The 11,232-nt window shown below is 41.1% G+C and overlaps 1 protein-coding gene across 1 annotated transcript; it reads left to right on the top strand.

Moving 5' to 3' along the window:
• Positions 1–538: 538 nt before the first annotated feature.
• LOC104504392 (chromosome unknown open reading frame, human C7orf57) lies at positions 539–10,655 on the top strand. The gene is made up of 6 exons (XM_010156058.1): positions 539–707; positions 1,703–1,811; positions 1,945–2,107; positions 7,038–7,138; positions 8,213–8,349; positions 10,579–10,655. The coding sequence occupies exons 1-6, from the start codon at positions 539–541 to the stop codon at positions 10,653–10,655; spliced, it is 756 nt and encodes a 251-aa protein (XP_010154360.1).
• The last annotated feature ends 577 nt before the right edge of the window (positions 10,656–11,232 follow it).

Genomic DNA, 11,232 nt, shown 5'->3' with positions numbered 1-11,232 from the left:
GCTCGGCACCTGCTCCCTCACGGCAGCAGCTTCTGCAGCGGGGTGCCCCACTTTTTACGGGAAATACCGATTTTTTTTTTTTTTACCCACGGATTTGAAGCAGTAGAGATCCACGTCAGGAGCAACCCAGCAAATTAAGGGGAAGACCATTTGCGGTAATTAGGTCAAACAGTTTCTGATGGAGCAATTAGCGGAGTGAAAGAAAACCCAGTGTAATGTTTCTTTACTCCTGGTACCAGGGAGAGTAAGGGCTTTGGGTTGTTTATTCCTTTTGGAGCTGACTCTCAGCACAGCTAACACTGGTGCTTACCTAAGAGCTCCTTAACAGGATGCCTGCCTTAAGGTAGGTTACTTACACCTACCAAGCCGCACTAGCTGCACTTGGAGTCACTTCAGTAAGTGTCCTGGAAACCTTCTGTGGCATAATTCCTTAGACTGGGCTTCTTTTCCTTGCTTGCTGCTCCGTTTTCCCATTAATGAGCAGTTAATTTTTACCATAATTATCTTCTTTTCCATTATAGCAGGACAGCAACATCCCATGCCACTGAAACTATCAGAGAAGAACCCACTTCCTCCAGCATCTCAGATTCCAGGGCTCAATGACCTTGCAAAAGCTTCCCATGAAATGCCATCTGGGTGCCGCAGGAAGTGGATCAAAGAGACCGATTCAGCCTACGTCAGGCTGGCAAAGCAAGGAGGCCAACCTGGTGAGTGTCACTCTCACTTGTTTTTCTTTGGCTTTCCTTGGCAGGACAAGGGGTAACAGCTTTAAATTGAAAGCGGTTAGATACTGATTAGGTATCAGGAAGAAGTTCTTCACAATGAGGGTGGTGAGGCACTGGAACAGGTTGCCCAGAGAAGCTGTGGATGCCCCATCCCTGGAAGTGTTCAAGGCCAGGCTGGATGAGGCTTTGAGCAACCTGGTCTAGTGGAAGGTGTCCCTGCCCGGGGCAGGGGGGTTGGAACTAGATGGTCTTTAAGGTCCCTTCCAACCCCAACTATTCTGTGATTCTATGATTTGATTGAGTGTGGTGGTGGAAAGTGCTTGTAGATACTACATAAGAATCCTCTGGAGGTTTGAAATTCACCTGTGGAACAAATAAGCGGTTGGAAAGGTGACATAAAAAGTCACCTTGTCAAGACAACCTTGCAGACATCCATTGTGTATTCATACCTTTTAAATGTGTAGTTTTGCGCTGTGTCTGATCTAAGGAGATGATGGCGGTTTGGCTGTGTTTGTGTGAGGTCTTTGCAGTTTACACTTGGGCTATGTAAGTAGTGGGCTGGTGAAAATGGTGTCACAAAAAAAAAGCATCAGAAAACTTGGTAAAGATCTATAAAGTGTTTTTTTTTTGTAGTGACATTCAGTTTATTACAGCTCTGTACATACTCTGTTCTTGTACCAATATGGTCTGTGGTTTTGTTATTTCCTTTATTGCTTAAAGCAGGGTGATAAATCCAGAAATATGAGTTAACAGACAGGTAGAAACATGTCAGTGCATTACAGCAAGATCAACAAGGTACAAGTGGGACACAGTGCTGCAAGTTTCTGACTGTCCGTTTTGTCAAGAGAGACAAATGGTCCTTACTGAATAGAGGAAGCATTTCTTCCTAATAAAACAGCCACCTGAAAAGTAAGCTAATGTTTTTGCAACCAGATAAGAAGTCAGGAAAGTAGTGGGTTTTGTCTTTTTCTTTCAAGACCTACTGAAGCACTACAGTCCTGTGAAAATGAAGTCCTCTCCAGCAGCGTATGCTTTGCCTGACTGGTACACGCACTCCTCCAATCCCCCAGCAGTCAGTGAGCCACGGTAAGTCTGCTGAGACCCCCCCAAAACTTCCTGCATTCCTTCTTCACCTGCTAGTGTTTCAGAATAATTCTGTAGTAAAGTGCCATCTAAAGTGTGTAACTGGCACAAACAAGTGTTACATTTTTGTCCCCAGGAGCTATGTTTCCTCTCTACCAGGTTATATGATTCACAGAGGGTTTAAGGCTGGTGACCATCATGGTAACAGTTGTGAGCCGAGAAGAGGGCCTTTTGATTTTGATGTGAAAACTGTTTGGCAGCGGGATGCTGAGGACAAAGAAAACACAGAGAAAAAGAAGGTATGATTTAGAGGCACACTATGATGATGCTTTGTTTGTAGAGCTTGTATGGACACTTCCAGCTGGGCCTGTGGTTTCTTACAGAAGGGAAGCTGTAGCGCAGAGGAATTTCTGTATTCCAGAAGCGATTTTTATATTGCAGTTAGAGAATGAGAAGAAAGCTGTGTTTCTCTTCAGTGCTGCAGATACAGCATACGAACCAAAAATGCAGTTTCCAATCACAGTATATGGTATGTATACTTAAGCGTGAATGAAAGCCAGTAGTTAGTTTCTACCTCCTTAGGCGTTGTTCCCCCTGCAGTTCACTCTTGGTGAGCAGTATTCTTCTTTAGTGATCTTGGGGGAGGAAGGAAGAGAAACTGTCCTGAAAAAAAAGCTTGTTTTAGTTTCAAACGCAAGAGAGTTCTGAAAGATACTGCACTAACTGTCTTTGAATGGAAGATGTATCCAAGACAAAATAAGTATGGCACAAACTATACCCAGAACAAACCTTTCTGTGATGGTCTTGGAAACCTGTCAGCCATTCTCCCACTTTCATGTTCCCTGCCCTTTCCATTTTACATTCTGAAGCCTTCTGGGTTTTTTTAATATCCTCCATAATCTTGGTTGCCTCATTTACCATCGGTTCATGGAAAGGCATTTGATGAACCACCATTACCTCCTTTCTTGAACCGAGGGGGCAGATGCTGGACATTTTAGAAAAAAAAAGTCCTTTGCGGAGCTGAGTAACTAGTGCAAATTCAGAACGATGGCTTGTGGAAATGGGAATACCTAATTTCTGAGTAAGCTTGGGGATGTTTACTTAATCTGCCGAAACAGGCAAACAAGCAGCGTATGCTTAAACTATAATCTGCCTGATGCTTTTAGGTGAAGTTTTTTTTCAGTCAGACATTTAAGGGACTGAAAATAGAAACTCAGCCTGCCACGGAGCCTCTTAAAGGATCGAACTAGGAGGAAGTGCTGTCCTTTGCTCCGTTACTTAAGGATCACTTATCTTCTGACTCTTAGAGTACTGATTTATCTTTGATAACAGTAAGTGTAATTCAGTTTCATGTGGTGACTGGTAAGGTGAGACTGAGGTCCGTTTCTGTTTGAGTGGAGTTTGATCGAGACCTGGTTTCATTCAGCCATGCAAATGGATATTCAGAGATGTTTTATCTATCACCACACACAGAGTGTGTATATGTTTTATATATATATATATACAGCTTAGATTCTGAATGTGCTGAGGCCCCCTGATATATAATTCATACTGCTCTTCTGGAAGCTGAAGTTGAGGGGTTTTTGTCTAAGGTATTAAATCTACCCCAATAGTTTTCTTTAAGAAAACTAGGTGCCTGAGAAGGCAGATTCTGTGTCTCTAACTTTAGCTCCACCTCCACACCAACATCTCTGAAATGTGGAATCGACTTCACAGCACCTCTCTTGTACCCTTAAAAGCATCTCGTTTATCTTGAAACGTCACAAGGTGCTTCTTTCATAGCTATTTCTTGTATCTCGTCTTTTAGAAGGTTACTATCCTGTACTTTAAGAGTGCCTTCCTGGGGAGTTTTCAAGTGAGAAAGTGGAACTAGCCCTAACAACACCACAGGCAAATTTCTAAGGAATGTTTGATGTATTTGACTATGTGATGATACTGTAGCAGCAAACTACCTGCAGTAGTGCTGGTGACTGAACATGTTGAAAATATTTTGACTAAGCAGTTGTTGAGAAGAGAGAAGTCCCAAAGGGCTCCCCTAGGGACAAGTGCAAAAAACATTTTAACCTCTAAGGGTATCTGTTCTACTCAGTTTGGAAAACATTGTTCCCGAGTGGGCCTTTTCTCTGGAGCTTTCAGCCTTTGTGCCACTTTGTTCTGAAGTATTAGTCTCCAGCGTTATGGTTATCACTGCATAGAGGAGGACTGGAGATTGGGGGACCATTGTGTGGTTCTCCAAGCCATGGAATGGATCCTGTGGTTCCTCCTTAATGCCTTAATCGCAGGGATAATGCTGGGAGTTTTGCAAAGTAGAAAAGACGTGTTAGTGCGGGAAGGATTTAGCCTTTGTGCCCGTGGCAATGTGATGGACTGCTAGCCCAGGTGAAAGCATCCTTTTGTCTATGCATCATGAGGACCAGCTGCGTTGGGTTGAACATGTGATGACCTGCAGGAGGAGGCAGGCCTGCCTATGGGTGGGAGGTCAGATGGAGATGGTGTTAGGCAATCTCCCTGCCGCACCAGTGAGACTAATGCTTCGTTTCTGAAGTCAACTCTTTCAGGCCCTTGCCTGAAATGTATGTGTGTATATGCATACGTACATATGGATGTATTCACCGTAGCAAAAGGGTTACTCACCTGAGGTCAGAATTTTACCTCAGACTGAGATTCGAAAGGTAATTTATAATTGGGGTTTACCGGCACAAGGGCCTGCTTTTAGTGCTGAATTTGCCCAGCAAAGTAACAAACAGCACCTGATGGGATTGCAGGTGCCCTCCAAAACCAAATTCTGATCTGTTCCCATGCTCCTTTTGTCACTTATTAGCCAATTGGAACATTAGGGAACGTTCTGATACCTGCAGGTTACACTAGCCTGTCTTGTTTAATACCAGGAAAAGACAGCATTTAGAACCATGTGAGAGACTTGTTAGTAGCCTTCAAGTCTATTCTCATGGCCCTTCCTTTCCCCTTTTTTCCCTTGGCTTGAGTTTTGACATTTGTGCCTTTGTCTGTCTCTAGACAAAATTTCTCTAGGCCTCCCACCTTTCCTTGCCCTTTAATTAACTGTTTAATTACTAGACATCCTTTTGCAATGCTTCTCTTCAGTGCCAAGAGGAAAATCTCATCTCTTTCCATCTACTATTTGTATATCTTGCCTATCAAATCAAGTTGTTTTTCTGTGTAGCCCTGTGTATCCTCATGCCTTCAATATGTGACAGAAGTTACCCAAGAGTGATGATTTCTATTTGTCTAATGAAGTTGGTTTTGGCAATTAACTGTAGGTAACCTTGTCCTGAATCTGAAACTTCCCATGGCATGTCAGATCTGAAATGGTACAGCTTAACTATGGACAGAAAACAGCACTCATTTTTTTGCACAGTAGGACAGCATTCTTGAAATGTAGAGCACATGTAAGCTGCTTCAGCAGAGAATAGCATTACCGGATTTGAAAAGCAGTGCTAAGCAGGTAGCCTTTTTTTTAACCTCCAGGCTGGACCACAGACCTCCCCTTCTTCATCTGGCATCACTGCATGCTCTTGCTAGCATTACCTCTTCTCTGTCAGATGTCTCAGTTTTTCATCTCTTTGAGCTTCAACATAACATGTCAGGCTGAAATCTAGTGGCCCGTCCACTTATTCTTTACCAGACTCCGGAATTTTTCTTCTGGTAAAGCTCTGGAACTTTTCTGAAGTCTGTGGGGATTTCAGCACTGACTTGGCATGGTGGTTTCCATTGATATCCTGTTTCTGAAGCAGCAGAACTCTCTGTCCTAGGCTTCGCTTTCTCCCAGGTCATTCAGGTCTGCTTCTTTTAGTGACTTGTTAATTAGCCCACTGATTAGATGTATTCAAATGCCATTATACCTTTCTTTGCTCTTTCCATGCTAGATGTGCACAGGCTCCTTGCAAAGTTCATGGTGTGTTTATATCCACTTTGGAATCTTCTCCTCGTGGATGTTTTCAATGGAGTTGTTTTGTAGAGTCTGCAATCCAAGTGCAGCTGCTGCTGCTGACGCGTCCAAGTTTTGCGCTCTGTTCATAATTCTTGGCTCTCTTAACTGTATTGCATTAGGTATGCCCACATGGGGGAAAGGTACTTTTAAATTTACAGAGCAATACACTTCACTCCTAGTTACCTTGTCCTGTGTTTTGTTTTTTAAATAACCTGCAAGTAATGTCTCTTATCCTCTTACCCTATGGGGTGCTCTCCTGTGTTGCATGTTTAAAAGGGAAAATGGTCATATAATGTGTAGGCTCTAATTAAAAGGATATATTAGTCTAACATAAAAACTTTGGTAATAGGCCTTGAAAATTTTCTGCTATCTTCAAGACCTTCCCCCCCTCCCCCCTTCATGCAATGAAGAAAGATGTAAGTTGTCTTTAAAGATGTTATGTTTTTTTTCTTTAACCTCACAATTTCTTAGCAGCTATTAGTGAAAGATATCTGGGAGTTGCTTAATTTAATGCTTTTATTTGAGAAGGAAGTAAATTGACACTTTGGTAGCTGTTGATTTTGTTCAAATTTAAAATAACCAGCTTTGATATGTGTTGCTAATGTTTCTCCATTACTTTTTGGTTTTCCAACGTTCAGTCCTAGAGTTTGTGATGTCATTTCACTGGCTTTCTCAGTCTCATCTTTCTGCCTTTCGGTCTGCACTGTCATTAGCAACTGAAAGATGATAAAAATAAAACACACTTTTCTGTTGTCAGCTTCTCGCATTGTATCTGCATTTGTCTGAATTTCAAACCTCTAACGTGCCACATCTGTTTTCTTATTATATGGGATGCTTTATGCTCTTTATTTAAAAAGTACTTAAACTGGAAATGCATTTCTTGTCCCACCGTCTTGAGTCAGACCGGGATGTTTTCATCCACTGCGTACAGAGAAATGAGCCAAGGTGAAAGGTTGCAGTGGGTGAGTTTGACTTTGACGTTTAGCTTTGGGTAGGAGTGTACGGTGAGGGAAGGCCTAGTGGAGAGCACATTTTGCATTACTGACATACTGAACAAACAGCTGATCTCCTCTGGAATAACTCAACCAAGGTGCTGCTTTAGCTTTTACTATGCCTTCATATTCCTCTACTCTTACTTATGTAAATAATAAGGTAGTAAAATTGGAAGACATTTAGGGCCTTTAATATAAGTTTCATTTTTGAAGGTTATATTATTATCAAATCTTCTTGGTTCTATTTATCATAATTCCTTTTTTGAAGTTAAGATTTCTCTAATGCAGGTAAAGCTCCCAGCTATAAACCCTAAATATCCAAACAGAATGCCGAATGTTTCCACAAACAAGGAATTCAGTGGGGAAAATAAGCTCTTCTTCCCACCTATGTAAGTAGTACGCTTTTGAAATTCATTATACTCCTAAGCCTTCAACTATGCTTGCATGCAGATAATATTGCTCCTTGTGACATCTCAGCCATTAGTGGATATGTGTGTGGGCTTGTGGATCCTTACTGCTACTAAACCTAATGTCACAGGTGATAATGAAGTAGTTTTACAAACAACTGAAATAATAGCAGTTTAACCCCTGTAGGAAAGCTGTTCGGTACAACATTGCTTTAGGAAAACTAAGCATACAGTTGCATGTCTTCATGTAGCACACTTTTTATCGTGTTTTAAATTGTCTGGGTTGTTTCTCCATACCAGTGAACAGATGCAAGCTATAATGCACACTGTTAGTTCTGTGAGCGTGGGCTACAGAGACACGAGCAGGACTAGGATTTTAAGAAAACACATGAACTGCAGCCTGTATAAGCTCAGGCACAGCAGAAACACTGTAGTGAACACCTGGAAGTTAGTAGTCTTTTAAGCAAATTATTGTATCACTTGTGATGTGGTGTAATCACATCATCAGCTATGTGCAGAACTGAATCGTTTCTGTGCACTTAAAAACCTTACACACTCACCAGTGTGTTTTAGAAATATGTTAATGATGAAAAATAATGATTAAACTGTCTAACGAATTTATGAGCAAATCTGTGACAAAATTTCACCTTCATGCAGCGCAGATGAGTTGTGTCAGCCTGTTTCACTTACACATCCTTTGTGCGATTTCCCTTTTTCCCTTTTTCATCTCTAAGACCAGAACTGCTTGGGTGTTACACATGTTAAGTTCCGGTAAATTGGACGGCTCTTCTTGAGTAAAATTACGCATTATTGAATCTGGCATTGGTGCATGCTTTTTTCTTTTTTCTTTTTTTTTTTTTTGTTGGTTGGTTTGTTTTTGGGTTTTTTTGTTTGTTTATGGCTTTTTTGTCTTTGCTGATTACATATAGAATATATGTTTAGCTGCTTAGAAATAAATTATGTTAAGCCCTTTGTGTGCAAAATAAAATTTTCCTGCCTAATCCCTATTTTTGTTTAGTTATGCTATTGCTTTCCTTAATATATTTGGATTTACAGGCCTGCTCAGAGAAAAAGAGAAGCAGTAAACTTCAGCAAATTGATTAGCAATGGTTATGGGACCGAGTGGTTTCAGCAGTGTACTGGAAGGGAAAAAAAGATTCAAGAAACAGCGGAAAATAGCGAGCAGTCCAAAGGTAAAATTATGGAAAGCTGTTTCTTTTAAAGTGAGTTGGAACCTCAAGATAACAGCAGAGGGTAGGTCTGCTGCCCTATAATATAATTTGTGTGACCGAGACCCTGTGACCAGCTAAAGGAGAGAGTGCTCGTGTTTGTAGTCAGCGAAGGCAAGGGCTTTCATGGATTGTTTTCGTCTGTACAATTGCAGAGTATGCAGTTCTGATGCAAGGGCTTCTGTGTGATGTGTTTTTTTGAAATGCTGCAGGCATGCAGTTGTCCCTCTGCCTAAATTTGAAAGAGACTGTAAAATGTTTGTTGTGAATAGTCTTTAACCCCTAATATTTTTCTGAAAATTTCTCTGACAAATGCCATTGATGCTCAGTTCAAGAAATAGATCACTGTCCATAAAAATTTGTCACAATAAATATATGCCCATCACTGAAGAAGACAGTGACGTTGCAAGAGTTTTGTTAGAGAACAGTTATCCGGTACTTACCCATGGTTTCAAAGCTCGCCATGCACAACGGTAACAGCTATGCAAGACACCACTTGGAAATGTTGAGATATAAAGGTTTAAGGGTGGAAAATGCCCCTTATTTCTGTCAAAGACCTTGTGCTTGGGCTTTTTACAGTGGCTTGGTAACCATGTACGTCAGTTTTCTACAGCAACCTTTTAAAATACTATTGAACATACACATTGCAAACTCTGGATTTTTTTTAATTGTATCAGTGAATGCTAGTGTAGTGAATCCCTTGACCTTGATATGTCAGCGTGTGGAAGTCTTAGAGGCCAGTTAATTTAATTTCTGTGACACTTTAGCACTTCCTGAATTCATCTTTGTGTCTTCTGTTAGCATAGCTACAGTAAGTTTTGTGTGTGTGTGTCTCCAAAACCTCTTTCCTCCAGAAGAGAGTATCAGAAGAGAGCAGGCAGACAGATAACCCGAAAACCAGTGTGTTATTGTTCAGAAGAAAAACTACTGTTAAACTAAGGGGTGAAGCCAGATCTCAGTCTGGGTCTGAAAGAGGTCACATAACCTGAGAAGCCAGTCTTCAAAGTCAGTTTAAGTATCCCAACTCTGATCATGCAGAGAAGCTGTGGATGCCCCCTCCCTGGCTGTCTTCAAGGCCAGGCTGGATGTGGCTTTGAGCAACCTGGTCTAGTGGAAGGTGTCCCTGCCCGTGGCAGGGGGGTTGAAACTAGATGGTCTTTAAGGGCCCTTCCAACCCAAACCATTCTGTGATTCTATGATTCTATGCTGCCTTGGGAGGCACAGTGACCGTGGAGTTCAACCATGGAGCCTAGAAGTGCTCTTCCTATGCATGAAAGAAAACCTCTCATGTTATTCTTTTGTCTTCAGATTCTATTTAACTTCCTCGTGCACTGACATTTTTGTTTTCTATTACTATGAGTACAATTGAAGGATTTGGGATTTTCAAAACCTCAAATTCATTCATTTGGTGATAGCTGATTTCTTTAGTGTGAATTGTGCCTCGGATGGAACATTTGGGATATAAAGAAAGCTGAGTATTTTTCAGAGTAACCATGATATTGCGTTGGTTATACCACTTAGGTATAGAGAACAAAATGATGGGTATACTGTAAAGGCTGCTGAGAAGTCTGTGTGCTGCATAGTTGGACAGATAGATACATTTTTGAGATGCTTTTCCTCGACAAATTCTTAGATAACATGACACCTGCTTTGCTTGTATTGCCTTCCTTTGTCAGTCATAGCTATTCCAATTGAGACTGATTCTGTGTCTCAGTGTAAAGGGAATTTTTTTTTTTTTTAATGCTGTGTGGTTTCATCCAGACATATACCTCGGTTCAATTTTGATCTTGTCCTTTCCAGTCTTTCAGGTATGTACCAAAGGTAGTGCTTGTGTTTTCTGCCCCCTTGGGTACATTTGTCTGCTCATCCAAAGCAACTGGGGACATAAGCACCTTGCAGCTCCCTTTCGAGATGGAGCTTTCTCGGTTATCGCTTGCACAGGATAAGTCCAAGACACATCAGCCAGGAGACATCACCCATTCCATATGTCAGTCTCTAACTTGCGTGTGTAGGGTTATAGATTCACATCATACTGCAGACTTTGTAGGTAGCTTGTCTATCTTGTTAGTTAAAAATTAAAAGTACTGGAGTTTAAATGCATGTTGACATGACAGAGAAACTGAAAATTTTTATTGACCTTTTCATTCTTATGGTTGAAGTTATCCTAAGAACTTTAATCTCTTTTTATTGCAGATTCAGAGCCATCACAGTCTGAATCAGCACCTGCAAGCAACAAATCAAAGCCACTGTTTCAGGGTTGTAATAAGTAACTTAAAAGACTGTTAGGGAAAGTAAAGCCTTATATGGCTTATATAGTCCACTATTTACATGTTTGTGAGATTACTTTTTTATAGTCCAGCTCATCCCTGATGGAGAAGTTAATGTGGTTTATAATGTGGGTGAACTTCACTGTGCTTGATTACAGTGAATTTTCAAGAACAGGAAATAGCTGTCAGTGCGTATTCCTAGACTTTTTCTTAAATACAATAAAGCAAAACTAAATTCTCTCCTACACTGACTAGTGCTCCTTTGCTGTTGTGAAATAGGGTTCCCATATTGCTGCTGATCTGACTAGCCACGGGCACGATATCCATGTGTCCAAACCAGCAAGTTTCTTATTTAGCTGCAGTTACGCTCCTGACCTGTGCCATAAAGAAAAGGTGAAGGGGAACGGTAAGGTTTGGATTGAAAGGCAAAGAGAAGGAACTGAACCGTTATGGATGCTTACAGTGGAAAAAGTCAAACCCTCACTGAAAGATGGTTGCTTGATCCCAAAAGGATGTTTATTTAGACCGGATGTTCTGCTTTCTAGGACAAATCTATTGCTGTGCCTGCTGCACAGGAGGT

This window comes from Eurypyga helias, unplaced genomic scaffold, assembly GCF_000690775.1.
Source record: "Eurypyga helias isolate BGI_N326 unplaced genomic scaffold, ASM69077v1 scaffold1637, whole genome shotgun sequence".
NCBI classification, from domain to species: Eukaryota; Metazoa; Chordata; class Aves; order Eurypygiformes; family Eurypygidae; genus Eurypyga; species Eurypyga helias.
The sequence above is the reverse complement of the archived record's forward strand: the minus strand, read 5'-3'. Positions and strand labels throughout refer to the sequence as shown.